The following is a 20,027-nucleotide window of genomic DNA, read 5'->3' on the forward strand; positions in this document are numbered from 1 at the left end:
ATTTTTTTAAATTTAAATAATAAAAATAAAAACAAACACTACACACTTAGATTTTTTTACCTTATTCGGTAAAGTTTACCGAATTTTCAACTGCTGAAAAGTTCGGTAAACTGAAAATTACCGAATTCGTTAAAAACTTACTCGGTAATCAAGTTCATTATTGTTCATAGTACAACCGAAATTCGGTAAAATTTTGTTATTTTTTTTTTGTTCACACGTTTAACGATCTAAAATCTAGATTAAATTTTCAAAACAACCTATCCCTCATGGGTTTCCTATGCAGATAGGGCCTTTTGAAAATTTAATCGAGAAATTACCGATTTTTCAACTACCGAATTCGGTAAAAAAAATCTAAGTGTGTAACAAAAAAGGCAGCTTAAATTCCAGAAAATTACCTTCTAAAACTTAAATAAAACCAAATGTAGAAAACAGAAAAGAAGAAATTGAAAAACTTCTAAACATGTTATGAGGGTTATGTTATTTGTCTTGTTTTATTTAACTTTGCCAATGGCTCGAAAAAAACTTTTATTTTGCTAAATTTTACTGCATTGTTTACCAACATTCATACTCCTATTTTGTTTGTTGAATAAATACGAGATTCAACCAAAGTAAAAAATGTTCGTTACATTCAGAATGCAAAATTTAAAATTGAGGATAAAAAATCAACTAAAATGTTATTATTAAGATTGAAAAAAAAAAACAAACAATTGGAACAAGAAACTAGGATAAAAAATGAGGAAAATAAAAAAAAATCACAATTTTAAATATATATATATATATATCTAGAGTGTTTTTTGAAAAGGTCCTATAGGCTATTGTCTTTCATATGTTTATAGGACATATTCAAAAAAAACTCTAGATATATATATAGAGTAAGAATAAAAAGCAGAAAAAATGGCGGAGAATTGCTCACAAGCTCGTTTCGATGTCGATGTATGATATTTTGTTTCCGGAATGATGCATGCCCAAAAATTTTATCCTAAATTTAGAACCTAATTTGCTCGCTCGATTAATGCGCGATCATCATCTATAGTTTTGTTGTTTTGTTTAATCGTAACGTTTTATTTATTTTTTACCATAACCCATTTTACATGTATATTTTCGGTAGCCGTTACTCACCCGCACGTTTATCAATGAAAAAAGATTTCAAATCCCTCTCGACGAATGTGATCGAAAGCATTTCCAGCGTCAGGTAAGTCAAGTGTGTCATTGCTCGTTGTATTTTTTCTCAGCCACGTTCGTCCAGTTTTGTTGTGATTGTTCAACGCCTCTCTAGATTTTTTTAATTTTATTGTGAAAATATTTACTGAACTTAAATCTTAACTTTTCGCAGTCCCAGTCTGACGGGCAAGAAATCGAACGAGATTCTGCAGGGTGGCCTGAGCAGCATCAAGTACGCGGCCACGTCCGTGGCGAAGAAGCTCGACGAAATCAAGGAGGCCATCTCGGCCAACTCGACGCCGGTGAAGACCGGCTCCGGAACGCTGCACAACGGTGGATCGCTGGACGGGCGCGATGGCCACGGCTCGGAGAGTGATTTGATGAGTAGTGAGCACGATGGAAATGGATCGACGATGGCAAATGGAATCAACGGTGGAAGTAGGTCGCGACGGGTTTCGAGCGAGTTTGACCTGTGGGGACGGTTCAGTGAGTCGCGCAAGAGCAGCTACAACAATCTGGTGCCGCTAGGGGAGAACGCGGCCACGTCCAGTAACAGCTTGAACACGTATCCTACGTTGCCGGACAATATCTACCCGGTGATTCCGGAGGTGAGTGGACCAATTTACTTTCCTTCATGAATTTACCAAGAAAATCATTCTCCCCATCAGGTCTCCGAACCGCACGAGTCGGACTTTGTGATCCAGATCACGTCCTGCTCGCAGTGCCACAACTGCTCCGTTCTGCTGTACGACGAGGACGTGATGGCCGGCTGGTCCGCCGAGGATTCCAACCTCAACACGAGCTGCCACGCCTGCCAGAAGGTCACCGTGCCCTTCCTGAACGTCCACATCGTGTCCGAGGACCGGTCCAAGCTGCAGCTGCAACAAAAGGACCAGCAGTCTGGGGGCGATCAGCAGTCGGCGTCGGACGTCATCACCGTGCCATATCTGAACCCGCTGGTGTTGAGGAAGGAGCTCGAGAATATCCTGGCCCAGGAGGGAGATTATGCGCTGGGGAAGGCCAGCTTCGTCGAGGAGCATCCGATCATCTACTGGAATCTGGTGTGGTTCATGGAACGAATTGATGTGGCGACGCACCTGCCGAATCTGAGTCTGCCGAAGCAGGTTTGTTACTTTCGAAACTCAAAAATAAAGATTTACTAATTTTCAAATCAACTTTGTTTTAGGAGGGCGAACACGTGGACCCATTGAGCACGTTGAAGAGTGTGTCCGTGCATTGTTTGTGGGACAACCAGCGGCTTCACTCGGAAGCAGGACCGGCTATGTACATGCTCTGGCGGCAGAATCAACCGGCGAGTCCGCTGCTGAAGGCACTGCTGACGGATCAGACTTCGATCAATCGGGCGTAAGTAATTTTGTCATTGTTTGTCGATTTGCAGAATAAGGAATTTTAATACACTCAAATGTCGTTCTACGTATAATTATTCTATGTTCAATGAGGTGCAACTGAGAAAAAAGCAAGGTCAGCATGTCGAAATTGAGAAGATTTTACAATTTAAACATATTATTTCAAAAGATCTTATTCGTTGTTCTGAAAGTTTCAATAGTTTCATGGGATTGTTTTGCTCAAGCAGTTCAAGTAGTCCCGCCCGTGTGGATCAATCGGACCGCGCACTGGACTCAAAATCCAGAGGTCGCCGGTTCGAATCCCGCGGCGGGCGCTCCGTGCCACATACTTTCATACGCTTAGGAGCCCAGGGTGGCGAAGTCCTTGCCTTGTAGATAAAAAGGAAGACACTAGTGGTTGGTACTAGCAATGGTGGCCGACAGCTATAAAGTCAACTTCGTTTTAGTTGAAGCAGTTCTTGAGAAAAAAAAAGTGCTAAATTCAAACATCAAACATATTACAAGGGGTCTTTATTGGAGGGGTAGTATTTTTTAAGAAATAGCAAGAAAACTTTTAGATGCATGTGAAAGACTGGAACATTCCCTTTCACTTGCGGGGTGGACGAAAATATTTCGTCGGGAAAAATAAAAGAAATAAACGATGATACAAATTATGTTCCGAAGCAAGTCCGATAACGCGATCATTATCGGACTCTCTGTTTTCCTTTCACCAACAAACCGAGCCCGATAACATGATCATTATCGGACTCTCTGTTGCTCTTTCCCAACAAGCCCAAGCTTGTTGATTTAGGCTCACCTGGCTAGGAAGGATTTGTCTACCTGAAATCCTTCCAACTAGCTAGCTAGGATAAGTTTTAGAAATAAGCCACCAGTCTGTAACTACCTCTTAAGCGGAGCGAACACGGCTCAAATAAAAATGCTTAAAGACCCAACCTGTCTTTAATTATAATTGGCGCAGCCGGTCGGCGTCGATCAACCTCAGAGCAGAATCAAATAGTGCATGCGTGTGATTAATAACCATTCGCGAAGTGTGTTCCCGGACAAATACGGAATTAATCCCGAACGTCACCGGAGTATTCGAGCATCATCGGAACATCGGAATTGAGGACACCGCCAACAGAGGAACCTGAGGAGCAGTACTCGACGAGGACCACCACGACTAGCAACTTAATTGATTTGAGAGCCATCCCGCCATACGTCGCATCAAGAGGATGACTCAGTGAGAATCAAAAGAGAAGAGTAGAAGTGAAGTGAAGGAAAACGACTGGAAAAAATGTACCAGTTCGTAAATATGGAACCACAGTTCCAACAAATTTTATTAAAAAGAGTTCTTGAGCTAAAAACAAGACTCAATCATGATATAGAAGATGGAAATATATCCTCTTCTCTTATAAAAGACCTGAGTGCCCTGTTAAAATGGAGTGCAAAAATTGGCCTCCTTGGGGAGTCAGATGTCAAAAACGTTCAATATAATTTGAACATAGTACGAAAATGTACTAATCAAACAATCAACGAATCAACATCAAGTGAATTGATGGATATAAGGCAAGGAGCCAACTACCGGGATTGATGTTTGAAAACAGTCCAAAGTGTTTGATTGAAATGACAAGTCAGAATAGATCAACTCAAACGGACAACAAACAAATAAACAATCTTCAAGAAGAATCGCCAAGCAACGTTATCTTAATTGCAGAACGTAAAAAGTTCACCAGTTCGAAAAACAAATTTACAAAAAGTACAAGAAACATATTTCAACGTCAACATCGCATGATACGGAGCAACAATCCAGCAAACAACACGTCAACAAAAAGTTCAATCGGAACAAAAAAATCAACGGATGGATCAAGAATCAGCGAAGCCAACAAAAACCAAGGGAACAACAAGTTATCTAGAAATCAACGGAACTTCAAGTCAACGAATTGCATGTCATCGAATAGGTATGTGTTAACATATAAAGATAAGTTCGTAGATACAAATTCCAAAATTTTGTCAAATCAAAAGCTTTACGATAGGGGTAAAAAGTTGTCAATTGATCTTTTAACTAGAAAGTGGAAATACAAATCAACACCCCATAAATATGTTTTACCATGTAAGATAGTAGGCCAATTTCAAAATTATAAATTGCAAAACCGCTTTTACGATCGGGGTAAAAAAAAAAACATTCATATAACAAGTAAAAACATCGTAGGTGACAGATCAGTGAATCAGACCGATTCAAATCAAAATGGCAAGACTTCTGTTAACTATATTAACAAAATATTTTGCAAAATTTTTGAAGTAAAACTGCTCACTCCATATCTAGACATCGTGGAATACGCTTTTAAGAAGCTGTTATCGAATGTCAAAGACACATGTTTTTTTAAAATGATTTTCATGAAATAACGACAATTAAACAAAATAAAACTGAAGAGACAGTTATTGATCGCATCTAAATTGCTTGATAGCTAAAATTCAAATAGATAAAACAATATCCAATCAAAAGCTGCAAAAATATTTTGCCCAGCAAAAAAAAAAAAAATTATTTATTGTGCCAATCTTTATTAAGATTGTTTCTATTTTGACACAATACTAATTTTTATGTAGCAAAATCACAAACAAATATAAAAAAAAATGTTTTAACGGTGCACATCAACCAGAGCTTTTGCACCCAGATTTTTGTTACAGACATTTTAGTATCTTCAAAACTACGGGTACTATCGACATATTTTTTTATTCATCCCCTAAAGTACTGTCCACAAAGCAATTTACAACAAAGTTTGACTAATTTTACAATCCCGTTGTTGCAGGATTGGGTCCGTAAGTTTGACAATTTTGGAATAAGAAGACAACAACTTCCTTCGTTGCTGTGCACCCTTAAAGAGTCATGCGAACATGATAGTAGCAGTTATTTGGAAGTAAAAAAAAAAAAAAAACTTATCAACCTAACAAATTAAGACCGTAATCTCAATCATATGAGTACGTTTTTTTTTATTTTGATATAAAAAAAATCTACAAGAAAAATGTGTTGTACAAAACCAAGTACAAGGACATTTCAAGATTGCTGTAGTATTCACAACAGAAAGATATAAAAGAACAATGCATATATTAGCTCAAACAGATATAATGTACACTAAAACATTTTTTTTATCTGTTTCGAATGTTGCTTTGAATTTAATATCAATATTTTTTTTATCTGAAGTTCAATGCAAACATAACAAAATAGTGTTTGCTGTGTAAAACAAACAATCGATTGGCGTAGACCAACGAGCATTTGTGAATTGTGTTCAATGAACTAAAATTATAACGATAATTGCAGAAGTAATTCAGAAAAAAATGTCCCTAACATTTATTACAAGATGTGAAAAAAAATAAACACAAATTTAATTAATAAATTAGATACTATAAAAATAATCATGAAGAAAACATTCAACAATGGTTTTTTTAAGTCAAAGGCTTCTAAATAAGCTGATAAAAAGCTTACATTTTAAAAAGAAAATCATTTTGCCACAACTGAAAACTATCAGAAGTAATTTTACTCTACGATTCATATCATTCAGAGAAATCTTGATGAATAAAAAAAAATGTAAGCAGCTAGCAAAAAAAAAAAATCTATATGACACATTCCGCCGTGACGTTGCAACGCTTTGACTTTTCTTTTTTCAGTATTTCGGCTGTAACTCAAAAAATACATTGAAAAGGTACATATTTTATTACAGATTCGGAAAGTACATTAAATTTCCTATAAGAAACAGTATTGAAGCATTATTTCAAGCGAATATTCGATTTTTGAGAGGGGAATATGTAGCGTGACGTTGCAACGCGTGACTTTTTCTCAATCCTGACCCAATTCATTTTTCGCCATAAACTCGGCTCTGTTAAACGACAATTTTGGAGTTCTTCTTCCATTTTTAGTGCAAAATTGGCCAACAAATCGAATGCAATCATTAGTTTTACGAAAAAATCAAACCCCGATTTTTAAAGACCGCTTACATTTCGTGACGTTGCAACGCTTTGTTTTTGAAAACAGAGTTTTTCGTTGCGTTGCAACGTCACGAAATTTTAGTTTCAAAATAAATCATAGTTTTTGTTAGTTTGAACAACTGTAGGTTAAGGTTTTATTATAGGACATTAATAGACAGTACAAGGACATGTGAATTGATTGGCCCGCCCATGTTTGACCCCCCCCCCCCCTCCTCCTATACCGCTATCACAGTAGCAGTACGATTAACGAAGTTTTCCAAACGTTTTTAAACTAAAAATAAATATTTGTATTATTCTATTATCACGAAGGACACCCCCCCCCCACTCTCCCCTCCTCTATCCATGTAATGGGACGTCCATGCATTACGTAACGGCATAATATCATGGGGGAGGGGGTTCGAGGATTTACACAAAAAATGTATCGGAAACCAGGGGGTAGAGGAAGCCTAAAAATGTAAATATTTTGTTACATAATTCACAAACGCTCCCTTAATATTTTAATGCTTTTGAGCAATTTACAAAACACGTGGAAGTTTTAGAAGGGAGGAGGAGCTTCAAGTTTTCAGGTGGGCTGAAATTTATAAATAAAGTGCCCATATCGTTTGTTGATGGCCCTAAGGGGTGATCTGCAAACAACTTAACTTATTTTGTTGACTTTTGTGCTTTTTAAATTAAATTTTAATTTGAGGAAATAATAAAACTGTTTACCTGCCCAACATAACATTTTTAATTGCGAACAACTAAACGTTGCATACAACTTATTTAGGTAAGGGTTCGTCCATCAACAAAGTGACAAAAGTTTGTAAAAAAAAACAATCGCATCACGTGATTTTTAATGTTTAGTGAATTTAATTATAATTTGGCCTACATAAGGGTGCAGGATAAAAAAAATCGTTGCGTTGTATTTGAATGAACCCTCGCGTAAATCAGTTTATCAAAAAAGGGGCCATCCAGTAACCAAGTGATTACTTTTTTGAAAGTTTTAGATTTTTTCCCCATTGTGAACATCGGTATATTTTGATTTGTTCAACAAGTTTCATAAAATACCTACTTGTATCGAGTTGCATTCAAACTTAAGTAACGGAATTTGTGAATGACCCATGTACAATTCTTCTGTAAATATGCTCGGAAACATTATATAAAAAATATATAATATTTAGTAACCTTTTATCTTCAAAAACCAACTACGCATACACCTTTATTGCCATGTGACCAATATGATTTAAAATTTCGTGACGTTGCAACGCAAACTTAAACCTGTTGTAACTTTGGATCTAGACAACCAATTTAGTCGCTCTAGGTTGCATTTGAAAGCTCTTTCCAAGTACAAAGAGCATCTAAAATATCAAAATGATTGAATGTTTAGTTTTCTGTTGGCATAAACAACTGTCCCTTTTTCGTGACGTTGCAACTCAATAAAATGGTAAACTTACACTAGTTTGAAAAAATACTTAACTTAAGATAAACTGCAAACCCATGACATTTCCGTTTAGTACAACTAAAAACCTACAAAATGCAATCTAAAGAATAATTTTTGGATTTTATTTCGCTGAAAACCAGGAGTTTTTAGAAAAATGTTTTAAAACGATAATTTTATCATGAATTGATGCATAACTTAACCAACTTGTACATAATGATATTCAAATGATCAATTAATGAAAACCATGATTTTCGAAGCTTCAAGTAGTCGAGAATCGAGGAAAAATATCCAAATAGTTCATACACGCTTTTCAAAATTTCATCCTAAGGTGTACATTGCCGGAGAATGTGTCATATAGACTTCTAAATTTCAAAATAAAAAAAAATTCAACAGCAATTGTACGGCATACTAATATAATACGGAAAATAAACCTACCACGAATATTTTAGAGTTTTTGGTACTCTGAGAATTTGATGATAGAAAAATTAAACAACCACCCACATATTGACATTTTGTCATCATATTGTGAATAATAATATGTGTCCAAACAACACAGTATCAATTCAGAAAAATGAATGTTACAATTAAAAACAAAAAAGCACACACAAACTGTAATTCAAAAACTTTGACCGATTAACATTGAGTTTAAAACGAATTATGATTTAAATTGAAAAAAAGTGCTTTCTTACTACTTTCGAATATTTAAAAACAAAAAAATTTAAAGCAAAATACAGATAAAAAATAGTCTAAGCTTTTCTGTGATTAAAAGTATTTGTTTTGTATGCTTATTTGATAAAAAAAAAACTGTATCTCCTCAAAAAAAGAAAAAAAGACCAGTGTTCAAAAACCAATCCTGACAAGTCCAGATATATTTTTAGGATTTTATCAAGAAAAATTAAACGATACTGAAAACAACAGTGTTCGGACAATACAACATTGACAATGAAGAAATGGTTTCAAAATGCCTAAAAGAAATTTAGTATATTTTTTTTTGTGAGAGTGGATAGCAATTCAATATATGATATACCACATAATCATAGACAAGATAGAAAAATTTGCAAAAGAACTTTGAAAAGCTTTTTTTCTTCACCCAAATGCAAAAAATCAATGGTTATAAATATACCAATATATTTAAAAATCTATTAGTATCTAAAGCTAAAATCAATGAATCAAAATGTACTTATAATCGTAATACGTTAAAATAAGGGTGAATACACCTTAAAAGTTTTGTTTACATCACAAAATATAAGATTGCAAATAAAATGATTCAAATAGTGTGTGTCAACTAATAAAAAAATTACTCAATTAAATTTCATTCTGACTGTACATTATAACTCATGACTCTCGCAACAGAACAAAAATAATCATAAAAAGGTTAAAAGTGTTCAATATGATTCAAAGTTAACTAAAACAATTGATTAAAAATAGTTTTATTTTTCAATTCAATGAAATCTTAAGTACAGCAAAAACATTAGGAACATATTTTTCCTTTGACAAAATATAAAAGAATAGGAATTTAATCATACTAACTTTCAAAATCAGAAAACGTTATAAAAAATATGACTATGTTGTCTTAAAACAAGTAACTGAACTTAATTTAAGTAAAAAAAAAAAAAACAAAACACTGCAATGTATAACTAAAACATCGGAATACAGGTTCAGTTTACAGTGAGAAATAGATGAAGATTTGAATCACAAAATTATGCATAAAAATCGTTGCAAGCGGTAAAGACTACACATGAGTTCAAAAACTATTACAGATACTGTGTCAAATGAATTCTCAACAAACGATAACGTTAAGGATAATAATAATAAAAATTACATAAATTAAATCGGACAGTTATAAGCAATAAAAAAAAATGTAGTACAAAATAACCTTGATGCCAAAAAGGCTAATTAGCATAAATTCAGTTCTAAAACCAATAAAACTGTTGTAAAAAAGTATCTCAAATATTGTGTTAACTGGTTGAAAAAACAAACAATAATTACAAAAAAAAATGTATATTTGAAATATTATAATGAAAACACATCCACTTGTGTTACATTTTCAAAAAAAAAAAAGAAACAAAAAAAAAATCAAGAAGCAAACCATGAATAAAAAATGTATAATTACTCAGTTATTTCATGTAACATTTAATCTATTAACTCTTCAAACAGAAATAGATAGCCAGGAACACAAAGTTAAACAGATAATTTTTAAAATTATGAAAATATTTTGAATTATAATTCAAATCCACATATATGAGGATCGCTTATGTTACTGAGCAAAACTATAATCAAAAACACATCTTAATTATTTAGGCGTAAAGAACAGAAACACATTTATATTATAACGCATGAGGACATGCTTTTTCACCCCCCGGAGGAATTATGTTCCGAAGCAAGTCCGATAACGCGATCATTATCGGACTCTCTGTTTTCCTTTCACCAACAAACCGAGCCCGATAACATGATCATTATCGGACTCTCTGTTGCTCTTTCCCAACAAGCCCAAGCTTGTTGATTTAGGCTCACCTGGCTAGGAAGGATTTGTCTACCTGAAATCCTTCCAACTAGCTAGCTAGGATAAGTTTTAGAAATAAGCCACCAGTCTGTAACTACCTCTTAAGCGGAGCGAACACGGCTCAAATAAAAATGCTTAAAGACCCAACCTGTCTTTAATTATAATTTACAGTCCAGACTCGATTATCCGAAGGTTTGTATGGGACTTCGGATAATCGAATCACGAACAAAAAAAATGTTTTCCGTATTTTTTTCTTACTTTTAACATCAAATTCGAGTTCTGCGACTCCATTTTAGTCAAATTTGAGTTGTTGATTGCCTATTTCAAAATAAAATGCATTTTTTTTCAATATTTTATCACCGCCATTTTGGCCGCCATATTGGATTCAAAAATTCCTAATCACTTTAGAGTTGTTTAGGGGACATACTAAAGCTCAACAATCAAAAATATTTTTTTTCCCAGGCCTTCGGATAATCGAGTCTGGATTGTATTGAAGTTTTTGAACATTTTTCATAGGGGGGGTCGCATATTAAAATTTGGTATTGTACTAAGTCCACGTTGACAAAATGTATGGTTAAGACCATATCAAAATTTCACTTCGTTTGCCCATTTAACAAATTTTGAAAATTTGAGTATTTTCGAAAAATAAGGTACCTTGTGAAAATTTCAGTGTCAACAAAAAAAAATCTAATAAGGTGTAAACGCTTTAAAAAAATCGCTTCGTTTGATACCCATTTTAAAAGTTTAAAAAATTTAAGTATTTTCGAAAAAATACGGTATTTTGTGAAAATTTTAGTATTTTCAAAAAAAATATATAAAGTGAAAAAGCATACAAAATTAGACTTCTATTTCTATGGAAATAGAAGTCTAATCAACTGAGAACAATCTAAAATGCATTTTTCTGTATTGATTTTCATATTTAGCATGTTTTGGCTCGTTTAAAAATATTTTGAACTTTTATGAAATTACAATTCACAGCACCGCAATTTTTTTTTCTCGAAAAAATAAAATTTTCGTCAATACTTAAAAAAAATTGGAAATTCATGATTGCAAAACAATTGCACAGGTGTATAATGCATAATGCCATAATAACCATAATAACATTATCGCCGATAGAATTATCGAAATTACGATAACGATAGAATGTTGTTATTGTCCCGAAGATAACGATAAAACGTTATCGAGCCTTAATAATTTTATCGTTAACAACCTTGGCTCCTCCTTTAAAAAAATAGCTGCTTAAGATATATCTGAAATATTTTTTTATTTTTTTAACGCGAATAGTTCTTAAAAACATTTAAAAAGATTAATTGTTTGAACATTTTTATTTTTTTAATGAATTTGAAAAAGGCATTTTTTTTACATTGGGGCAATTCTCTACGAAATCAGTAGAGAAAAATTATTTTATTTTAAATCAAACCTAATATTTCAAAAGGGCGTAATATTAAAAGTTTGGCCCTTTTGAAATGTTAGTCTTGATTAAAAAAAATATTTTTTCGAAGAGATCAGAAAATTTCACTAATGTTTCATATTTTAACATTGAAGATCGGACCATTAGTTGCTGAGATATCGAAATTAGAAAATGGTGGGTTGTTTTGGTGAGACTTAGAAAACATCAATTTTTCTGTTTTTTAATCTTTGCATGGCAATATCTCAGCAACTAAGGGTCGTATCAACAAAGTTAAAATAGCAAAATATAGAGAATTTTCTCAGCTATTCAAAAATATTTTTTTCAAGAATGGGCAAACATGGGCACTAATCTTAAAAAAATGAAAAACTGCTAATATTTTCAAAAAAGTTACCTAAAAATTGCTATAACTTGAAAACGGTGCACTTTATCAAAATTTCACTAAAGTACTTTTTGATTGCAAATTTGATTTTACATCGAAAAATGAAGTTGAAAATTATTTTCGACCAATATTTCGATTTTTTTTAAAATCAGTATTCATTCAAAAATTCATAACTCGGTCAAAGATTTTTTGCTCATTCTGGAATTTTCTGAAAAGTTGGCTTTTGATGTCCCCTAAAACATCAAAAAATGAAAAAAAAAATAAAAAAGCGTTTTTTTGCAAATCAAGTTTTAGTGACAAAAAGTGACATTAAAAATCACCCAATTTTTTTTTACCGTGTATCATATTTTTTCAGTGTAGTCCTTATCCTACCTACAACTTTGCCGAAGACACCAAATCGATCAATAAATTCCTTCCAAAGATACAGATTTTCGAATTATCATAAATCATTTTTGTATGGGCAGCTGCCAAATTTGTATGGAAAAATATATGGACAAACTAATGATGCAAAATGGCTTCTTTGGTCATACCGAAGGCACCAAAAAAGTTTCAGCCGGATTAAAAAGGACAAAACAAATCGAATGACGGAAATCTGAGAGAATTGCACACCTTAATTTTTTTTTTGAATTTGCTATTTTCTGCATAAAAGCTAATAAATGATGAACTAATAGTCATAATTGTTCAAAAGACTTCAGATTTCATTGTTTTGTACAAAGGTTTATATCCTAATTATTGTTAAAAATTATTTTCCATAAAATTCCTAGAAAAAAAATCACCTTGTGAGCCACACTTTGTTCACCCCCGAATTTGGAATATACATATATTTTTTTATGTTTAATTTAAATTTGTTTAAACGGTTAATCAACACCTAAACTCCCATGCTCAAGAAAAAGCAAGAACGATAGAAATACCCCATTTTTCAAATCCTGTATCTTCTTTCGCCATTCCCCAGTGTCATGCAGCAGGTGATCGCCTCCATCCGGTGCAACGACCTGCTGACCCCGATCAAGCGGCTCGCCAACGAGCGCCACAAGCTGAAGCACCGCGGCGTCGACCGGACGCACTCGATCTACCGGGACATTCTGTTTCTGGCCTTTATCGCCATTGGCCGCGCCAACATCGATCTGAACTCGTTCCACCGCGAGTACGCGACCGTGTTCGACAAGCTGACGGAGAAGGAGTGCAACGCGTACTACCGGACGCAGGACCTGCCTCCGTCCTCGGCGGCCATCTTTTGCCGCGAGTACTTTAAGCCGCTGATGCTGCCCTGACCCAGCGTCAAACTGCTACAGCGACGGAGCAGGTAGCAAGCTTACCTCCGAAGGGATGAGGTAAGAGACGTGACGTGACGTGTAAATTATTAGTTTTTATTTAAAATCCCCCCCGGAAAGGACAACAATAAATTTATTTTTTAGTCGATAGAGCATCATTCACACATTCTGCTAGTTAAATTACATCTCATTAAAAAAAAACAAAAAGAGCACTAAATCAGAAGCTTAAACACGCAGACCAACTCCCCCTTTAAATGAGTGGTAATTAACACTAACGTAATTAGTAACTTATCAAAGAGATTACGGTGTCAAGCTTGCTCAATAGACATACTAAAAAAACAACACAGAAAAAGCCTGACGTCAGCAATCATTCTACTTAATTAATGCGAAACAGACGAAAAATGAGAAAACGAAACGTAAAAAATAAGACATTAAAAAAAAAGAGGTTTTGTGATACAACTCAAATTGATGAGAGAAAAAACATATTCTACTTAGAAAGAGGCAAACAATTTTCGTTGGATGTAAACAAAAAGTTCTTTTCTGCAAACGAATAAAAAAGAATGCAATTTTTATGTGTTGTTGTTGCACACCGCGTGGAAAAAATTTCTGTTACAGAGAAGTTGTGTAAAAATCGTTATAAACCGGAAAGGAAAACAAATAATAATATCTACTTAGAGTGCGATCTTTTAATTATGTTTCTTATTCTGCACAGAAGAAAATTGCAAAGGCAAGTCGTCGATGCGAATACTAGGCAAGACAAGGGCTTTACGCAAAACATAACGAAAAACAAATCGCTGTAATTGCTGAGTCAAAGACAGGTTTGGTTAAGCAAATAACAATTAAAAAAATAGTGTTGCTAGTGCTAGCAACGATAGTAAAATGAAAAATGACATATACTGGTGAAAAGAAGAAAATATATATGTACCATTCTAAGTGATAAAATTGTTTGCGATGTTTGTTGTTTTAAGATCGTAGAAATATCACACGACCACCAAGGCTTCTTGGAACTTTTCAATGCTTAAGTCTTCTTGAAATTTATAAAATAAATCAAAGCAAGCGCGATTTTTGGAGTCCCCCTCATAGCATTGTGCCTAGGAAGGCACGTCGACGGCACAAAATCAAGGTCGAGATGAAGGCCACAATTTTGTTTACCAGTACACCAAACGGAAGAAAAATTTCAAAGGTAAAAAAAACAAACTCCAATAAAAAAATAAACAAATTTTGAAAATGAAAAAATATATTTCTCGCTTGTTTTTTCAAAAGGTCATATGTACATAGGAAACCCACAGCGCATTGGTTGTTTTTTTTAAATAAAATGTCATAAAACCAGTATAAAAAGTTACTCCAACAATTCAGTCGGATTCGACTCTCCGAAGTCGTTTTATAATATAACAAAATGAAACTATTTTAATATTATTTAAAAATATAAAAATTTAAAATATACAAATATTAAAACATTATAAAATCAAAAAAAATATTAGGAATATTTTTCATGGCCAAAGCCAAAATTTATGAAACCATCTTAAGATTTTTTTTTTTTTTTGTTCGTGACTGGATTATCCGAAGTCGAAGTCGAAACTTCGGATAATCGAGTCTGGACTGTAAATAAATAAAAATGCACTGCATCAATCTTATTGAAACTGGTTGCAAAATATGGAGAAAACTTTAGCTTTAAAATAATGAACATCTATTTTTGGGCGCGCAAAACTTAGTGAACATTTTCTTTTAAAACGTATTTTGAAACACTAAAAATGTATTCTTCCCACATTTAAAAAAAAAGTGTTTACGTAATATTTATTTTGGTTAAATGCATTCTAAAAATTCTTATTTAAGAGTAATATACCTACCGCCGATAATAGAAATTGCGCGGCACTCAGTGCATTCTCGTCTGACTAGAATAGACTTTGGGAATATTTTTGTAAAATGCTTATAAAAGGAATAGGAATTACTTTTGGCAAAAGTAAAACTGAACAGAAATGTTCACAAAAAGCTGCTCTACTGGTTGGCGTAAACGTGGGAAACGACTCCTACACCTGGACTGAGCTAACGACCTAACCTTTTTTAGGTTAGTCCGGGGCCAACATTTACTTCCCGTCCGACGGAAGGCGTGATCAGACAAATCTCGTCTCGAAAAATGCCACCGGGACCTACTGGGATCGAACCCAGGCCGACTGGGAGAGAGGCAACCACGCTTACCCCTACACCACGGATCCCGGCAAAAAAAAATATTTTTATTGTTTTTAAAATTTGAGGGATCTAACCTCAACATTCCCTACAAAAATGCTCCAAAGTGTGTAATCCAAGATGGCGGCATTGGAATACTGTAACATATTGTATTGTAATGTAATTTTTTGCAAATCCGTCGTGAAACTACTTACTTTTCCTGTCATTCTTGAACGACGAAATAGCCTACTTTTCTGTACCAAAAATAACAGAATCGAATAGCAACACTTTTCAAAATAAATGCTGAAAAGTTCTACTTTTCAGCACTGAAATGGGTGCTGAATAGTTGAACTTTTCAGCACTTGTTTCGAAAAGTAACACTTTTCAACATTTTTTTGATTTAAACGATTTATTGACAAAATACATGAAAAATTGACTTAAAATTTCACTCAATGTGTGTTTTTCGGAATTGCAAAAAATGTTGTATGGAACTCATTGTAAAACTTGATTTTTTCAGCACTCGTCGTATTTATCAAACTCAGTGAACCTCATTGGATAAATGTACGACTTGTGCTGAAAAAATCTTCTTCTATTAAAATGAATTTTACACTAGTTAGCTTAGCTTAGCTTAGCTTAGCTTGGTTGACCGTACTCTAGCCGAGCATAAAGCTCGCAATAGCTAGGTTGGCGCCGATAAGGAAAATAAATGCGTCAGGAATGTGCCGAATGACACTTAGACGACCTCCAAGATATCCGGATTTGGAAGGGGAAAGGGTTTGATGGGATACTTCACCGACGAATGAAGTAGTGGGCATTGGTTGATAAATATTATGAACATTAAAATGCAGTAATATAATAAGAAATAAATTAGAACGCTCTCACCAAATTCAGTTCCAGGATCATCCAACCAGCTCCCGACTGCGATGTAAACCTCTTCCGTAGTACATTCCAAAAACACTGCACTTATGATGCCATTGTTCAATTATAATGACCAATCACCCCATGCACACAAACAGCGACACAAAAGAGACGAAAATTATCGCGAAAAAACAGGACTGCGCGTCCCCAGAAGCACTGCACTTATCTTAAAATGAATTTTACACTAGTTCTGCAATTATTCGTTTTCAAAAAATGTTAAATTTTACAAAAACAAAAATTTTAGCAAAAAAATATTTTTTTACGTATTAATAAGCATCGAAAATTTTAAAAATTCTATAGATTTTCAAATCCACCCAAACATGCTAAAAATTGTTCTAAGTGGAGGAGAATGCATTATAAATTGATTCTTTAATTTGAGAATTTAAGAATTTTGGGAATTATGAGACTTTTGAAAATTTTGAGAATTTTGATAATTTTGATAATTTTAAGAATTTTGATAATTTTGATAATTTTGATACTTTCGATAATTTCGATAATTTTGATAATTTCGATAATTTTGATAATTTTTATAATTATGATAATTTTGATAATTTTGATAATTTTGATGATTTTGATAGTTTTGATTATTTTGATAATTTTGAAAATTATGATAATTTTGATAATTTTGATAATTTTGGTAACTTTGATAATTTTGAGAATTTTGATAGTTTTTAGAATTTTGAGAATATTAAGAATTTCGAGAAGGTTTGAATTTTCGCATATTCGCATTTTCGAATTTTAGAATTTAAGTATTTAATCAATTTAGATATAAAATAATGGATTTTTTCAATTTAAACTTTAATTTCTTTTATGAACTTGAAAATTTAGGAATTTATGAATTTAAGAATTAGTACAGGCCTGCCCAACGGCTGGTCGGAAATATATGAAATAAAATTGATTTTTTTGTCTAAAAATGTACAAAAAGACACCAAATTTGTATTTCTTACAGTTTTTACTTAGTTTACTTTAAATTGAATTTTTTTTCTTTTTTGAGGATGATTAAAATTAATTTTACAATAAATGAGTAAGCAAAAATATGTATTTTTTCAGAACAACTTTTTAGTGAAAAAGTCATTTTTTTAATCTAAAAATAGCATAAAAGCAAATTATTCACACTAAAAATAAGAAAAGCTGCAAATATTTTTAAAATATTATAAAATGTCTCAAATTAAATCAAGAATCAAAGGAGAAAACCAAATATATTTTTTCATGAGCTTCACTGCCGTTCTACGCATAATTGTCCCATGTTCAAAAAAGTGCAACTGAGAAAAATGCGATTGAAATTTTTCGACCGATTTCTGTGTTTCTACGCATAATTGTCCCGTGGGTTCCTATTCGCCCTATGTGTCCCTAATCGCCCCAGTTAGCAGTTTATCACCCTTATTTGTGATTCTCTTGCTATACAACAGGTAAACAAGGCATAATGCTTAGTAAAACTAATGATTCCGTGTAAGAAAATACTTGGTGGGACAATTATGCGTAGAAGTTCAACGATGGGACAAACAGACTTGGTGTTGTTTTTGATGAGTTTCCGAACAAAGTACCAGATTTTATGTGTTTTTCTAAAAGTACACATCAGACTAAACTTAAAAATGGCATAAAGTCAAAATCGTCAAAAACTGACATGGGACAATTATGCGTAGAACGGCAGTTCAATAGTGTAAAGAAATTCGAAGAATAACGAATATAAAACTATTCAATAACTATTTTTCTACACTTTTTAAATTTTGTGTGTTTAAAATCTTTTGAAATATTTTATAGAACATTTGAATAAAGGTGCACAACAATGCAAAAAGCGCTTTTTTTGTAATAAAAATGGGATCTAAATTTCGTTTCAGTAAATTTTATTATGTCTCATTGATTTTTTTTTTATAAATTCTCGTGTTAAGGGGTATATGTAGAAAATCACAATATTTTATATCACAGATTATTTGATAAATCCACTCAAAAGATGATTATTAATCACTCCTGAAAGTTTAATGAAGATATTTCATGATTAAACTGAGTAAGAGACGGTTTTAGTTCAAAATTTTGCCATGCGCAAAGCGGGCTGTCAAACTTTGTTGGCGTTTTTCTCTAAACCCCGAGTTGATTTACGGGTGCCACGATATCTTGAGAGGGGATGGACCAAATTGGCTGAAATTTGAGGTCAAGACTCTCAAGATGTATCCCGTGTGCATGACGAAGCCCAATTTTTAAAATTTGCTTTTTTAAAAAATACAAAAATCAAAAACTAACTGTTTTTATATGAAAAACACAAACATATTTTTATCTTTTTTTAAAATAAACTTTTTGAAAATCGGTCTTCGTCATGCACACGGAATCGGTTTAACGAGTCTTCACCCAAATTTTGAGCCGATTTAGTCAAGACAGTGATGAGATATCGTGGCACCCGTTTTTTGAAACTGCTAACTTGAAATTGATATATCTCGGCAACGATGCAACCAAATATCTTCAAATTTGTTTTGAAAGTAGGTGAAAATGTATATTTTAATGCCATGAAAAAAGAATTTGAAAAAAGTTGAAGTGTGTGCTCATACTAACATCTGATTTTTTTGCCAATATACATGTATGTAACCCCTTTAGGAAATTATGCTGTAAAAAAACTTGAACGATCAATGATATTTACACTTTTTAATGTTATTAATATGAGGGTTTAGCCATTTAGATTTTAGCCATCGACAGAAACAATTACAAAACAAGATAAAAATAAATTAATAAACATATTTTTAAATAAAAGTTTTCTATGTTTTTCTTTCATAAAACAAAAGATATGAATCTCATTTGCAATACTTGTTTATTTTTTTGTTTACTTTAAAAGAACCTAATAAAAATAATAATATGATTCTTTTTTACTTTTTCAACTTTTATCATACACTATTTCCGGCCCGCCTCATTTTCAAAAAAATGAGATCTGGCCCGCAGGGCCAATAGGTTGAGCACCCCTAAATTAGGACCTACAATCGAGTTCAGATTACAGTTTTTATTTCACACAAAAATCAAGCCTAGTTTTCTGGTCTTAATGATGCTTCGACAACCACAAAAGGAATAAAATTGATTTTTAAATGAATTTGGAAAATTTAGCTCGGCGACCTTTTTTGACAAAAAGTATCTTGCTTGACAGCTCGATATATGGGGTCACAGTTGATTCATCGAATCACAGTTGATATTTTAGTGATCAGAAATTGTTCTCTACCGTGCTATTTATGGCTGTATGCTTAAATAACTTAGGGCTTCAGGACCCAATTCTTAAATTTTTAGCCTTAAAATTTAGTTTTTGATTTTTTTATTTTTAAACTATTTGTTTTTATTTATATTATATGAATTTTTAAATTTTTTAATAATTAAATTTTAGATTTTTTTGAATTTATGACTAGTTATTTTGTAAATTTAACATTTTGATTTTTTGAATATTGAAGTCTTTTTTTCTCTTCATACCTTCAGTGACGTAATGGGAACAAGGGCGTCTATGCG

At 33.0% G+C, this 20,027-nt stretch overlaps 1 protein-coding gene across 3 annotated transcripts in view; it reads left to right on the plus strand.

The window, feature by feature from the left end:
- The window catches only part of LOC120413651 (DENN domain-containing protein Crag), a 72,091-nt gene extending 58,204 nt beyond the window's left edge, over positions 1–13,887 (plus strand). For 2 of the 3 annotated variants that reach the window (XM_052711244.1, XM_039574567.2), the window contains 5 exons: positions 1,109–1,192; positions 1,334–1,769; positions 1,830–2,285; positions 2,348–2,526; positions 13,154–13,887. In XM_052711244.1, the coding sequence (XP_052567204.1) occupies positions 1,109–1,192; positions 1,334–1,769; positions 1,830–2,285; positions 2,348–2,526; positions 13,154–13,472 (1,474 nt within the window). In that variant the 3' untranslated portion in view covers positions 13,473–13,887. The remainder of the gene's footprint in view (positions 1–1,108; positions 1,193–1,333; positions 1,770–1,829; positions 2,286–2,347; positions 2,527–13,153) is intronic. The other variant, XM_039574568.2, reaches the window with a different exon arrangement.
- The last annotated feature ends 6,140 nt before the right edge of the window (positions 13,888–20,027 follow it).

Source organism: Culex pipiens, chromosome 3, assembly GCF_016801865.2.
Source record: "Culex pipiens pallens isolate TS chromosome 3, TS_CPP_V2, whole genome shotgun sequence".
Classification (NCBI taxonomy): Eukaryota; Metazoa; Arthropoda; class Insecta; order Diptera; family Culicidae; genus Culex; species Culex pipiens.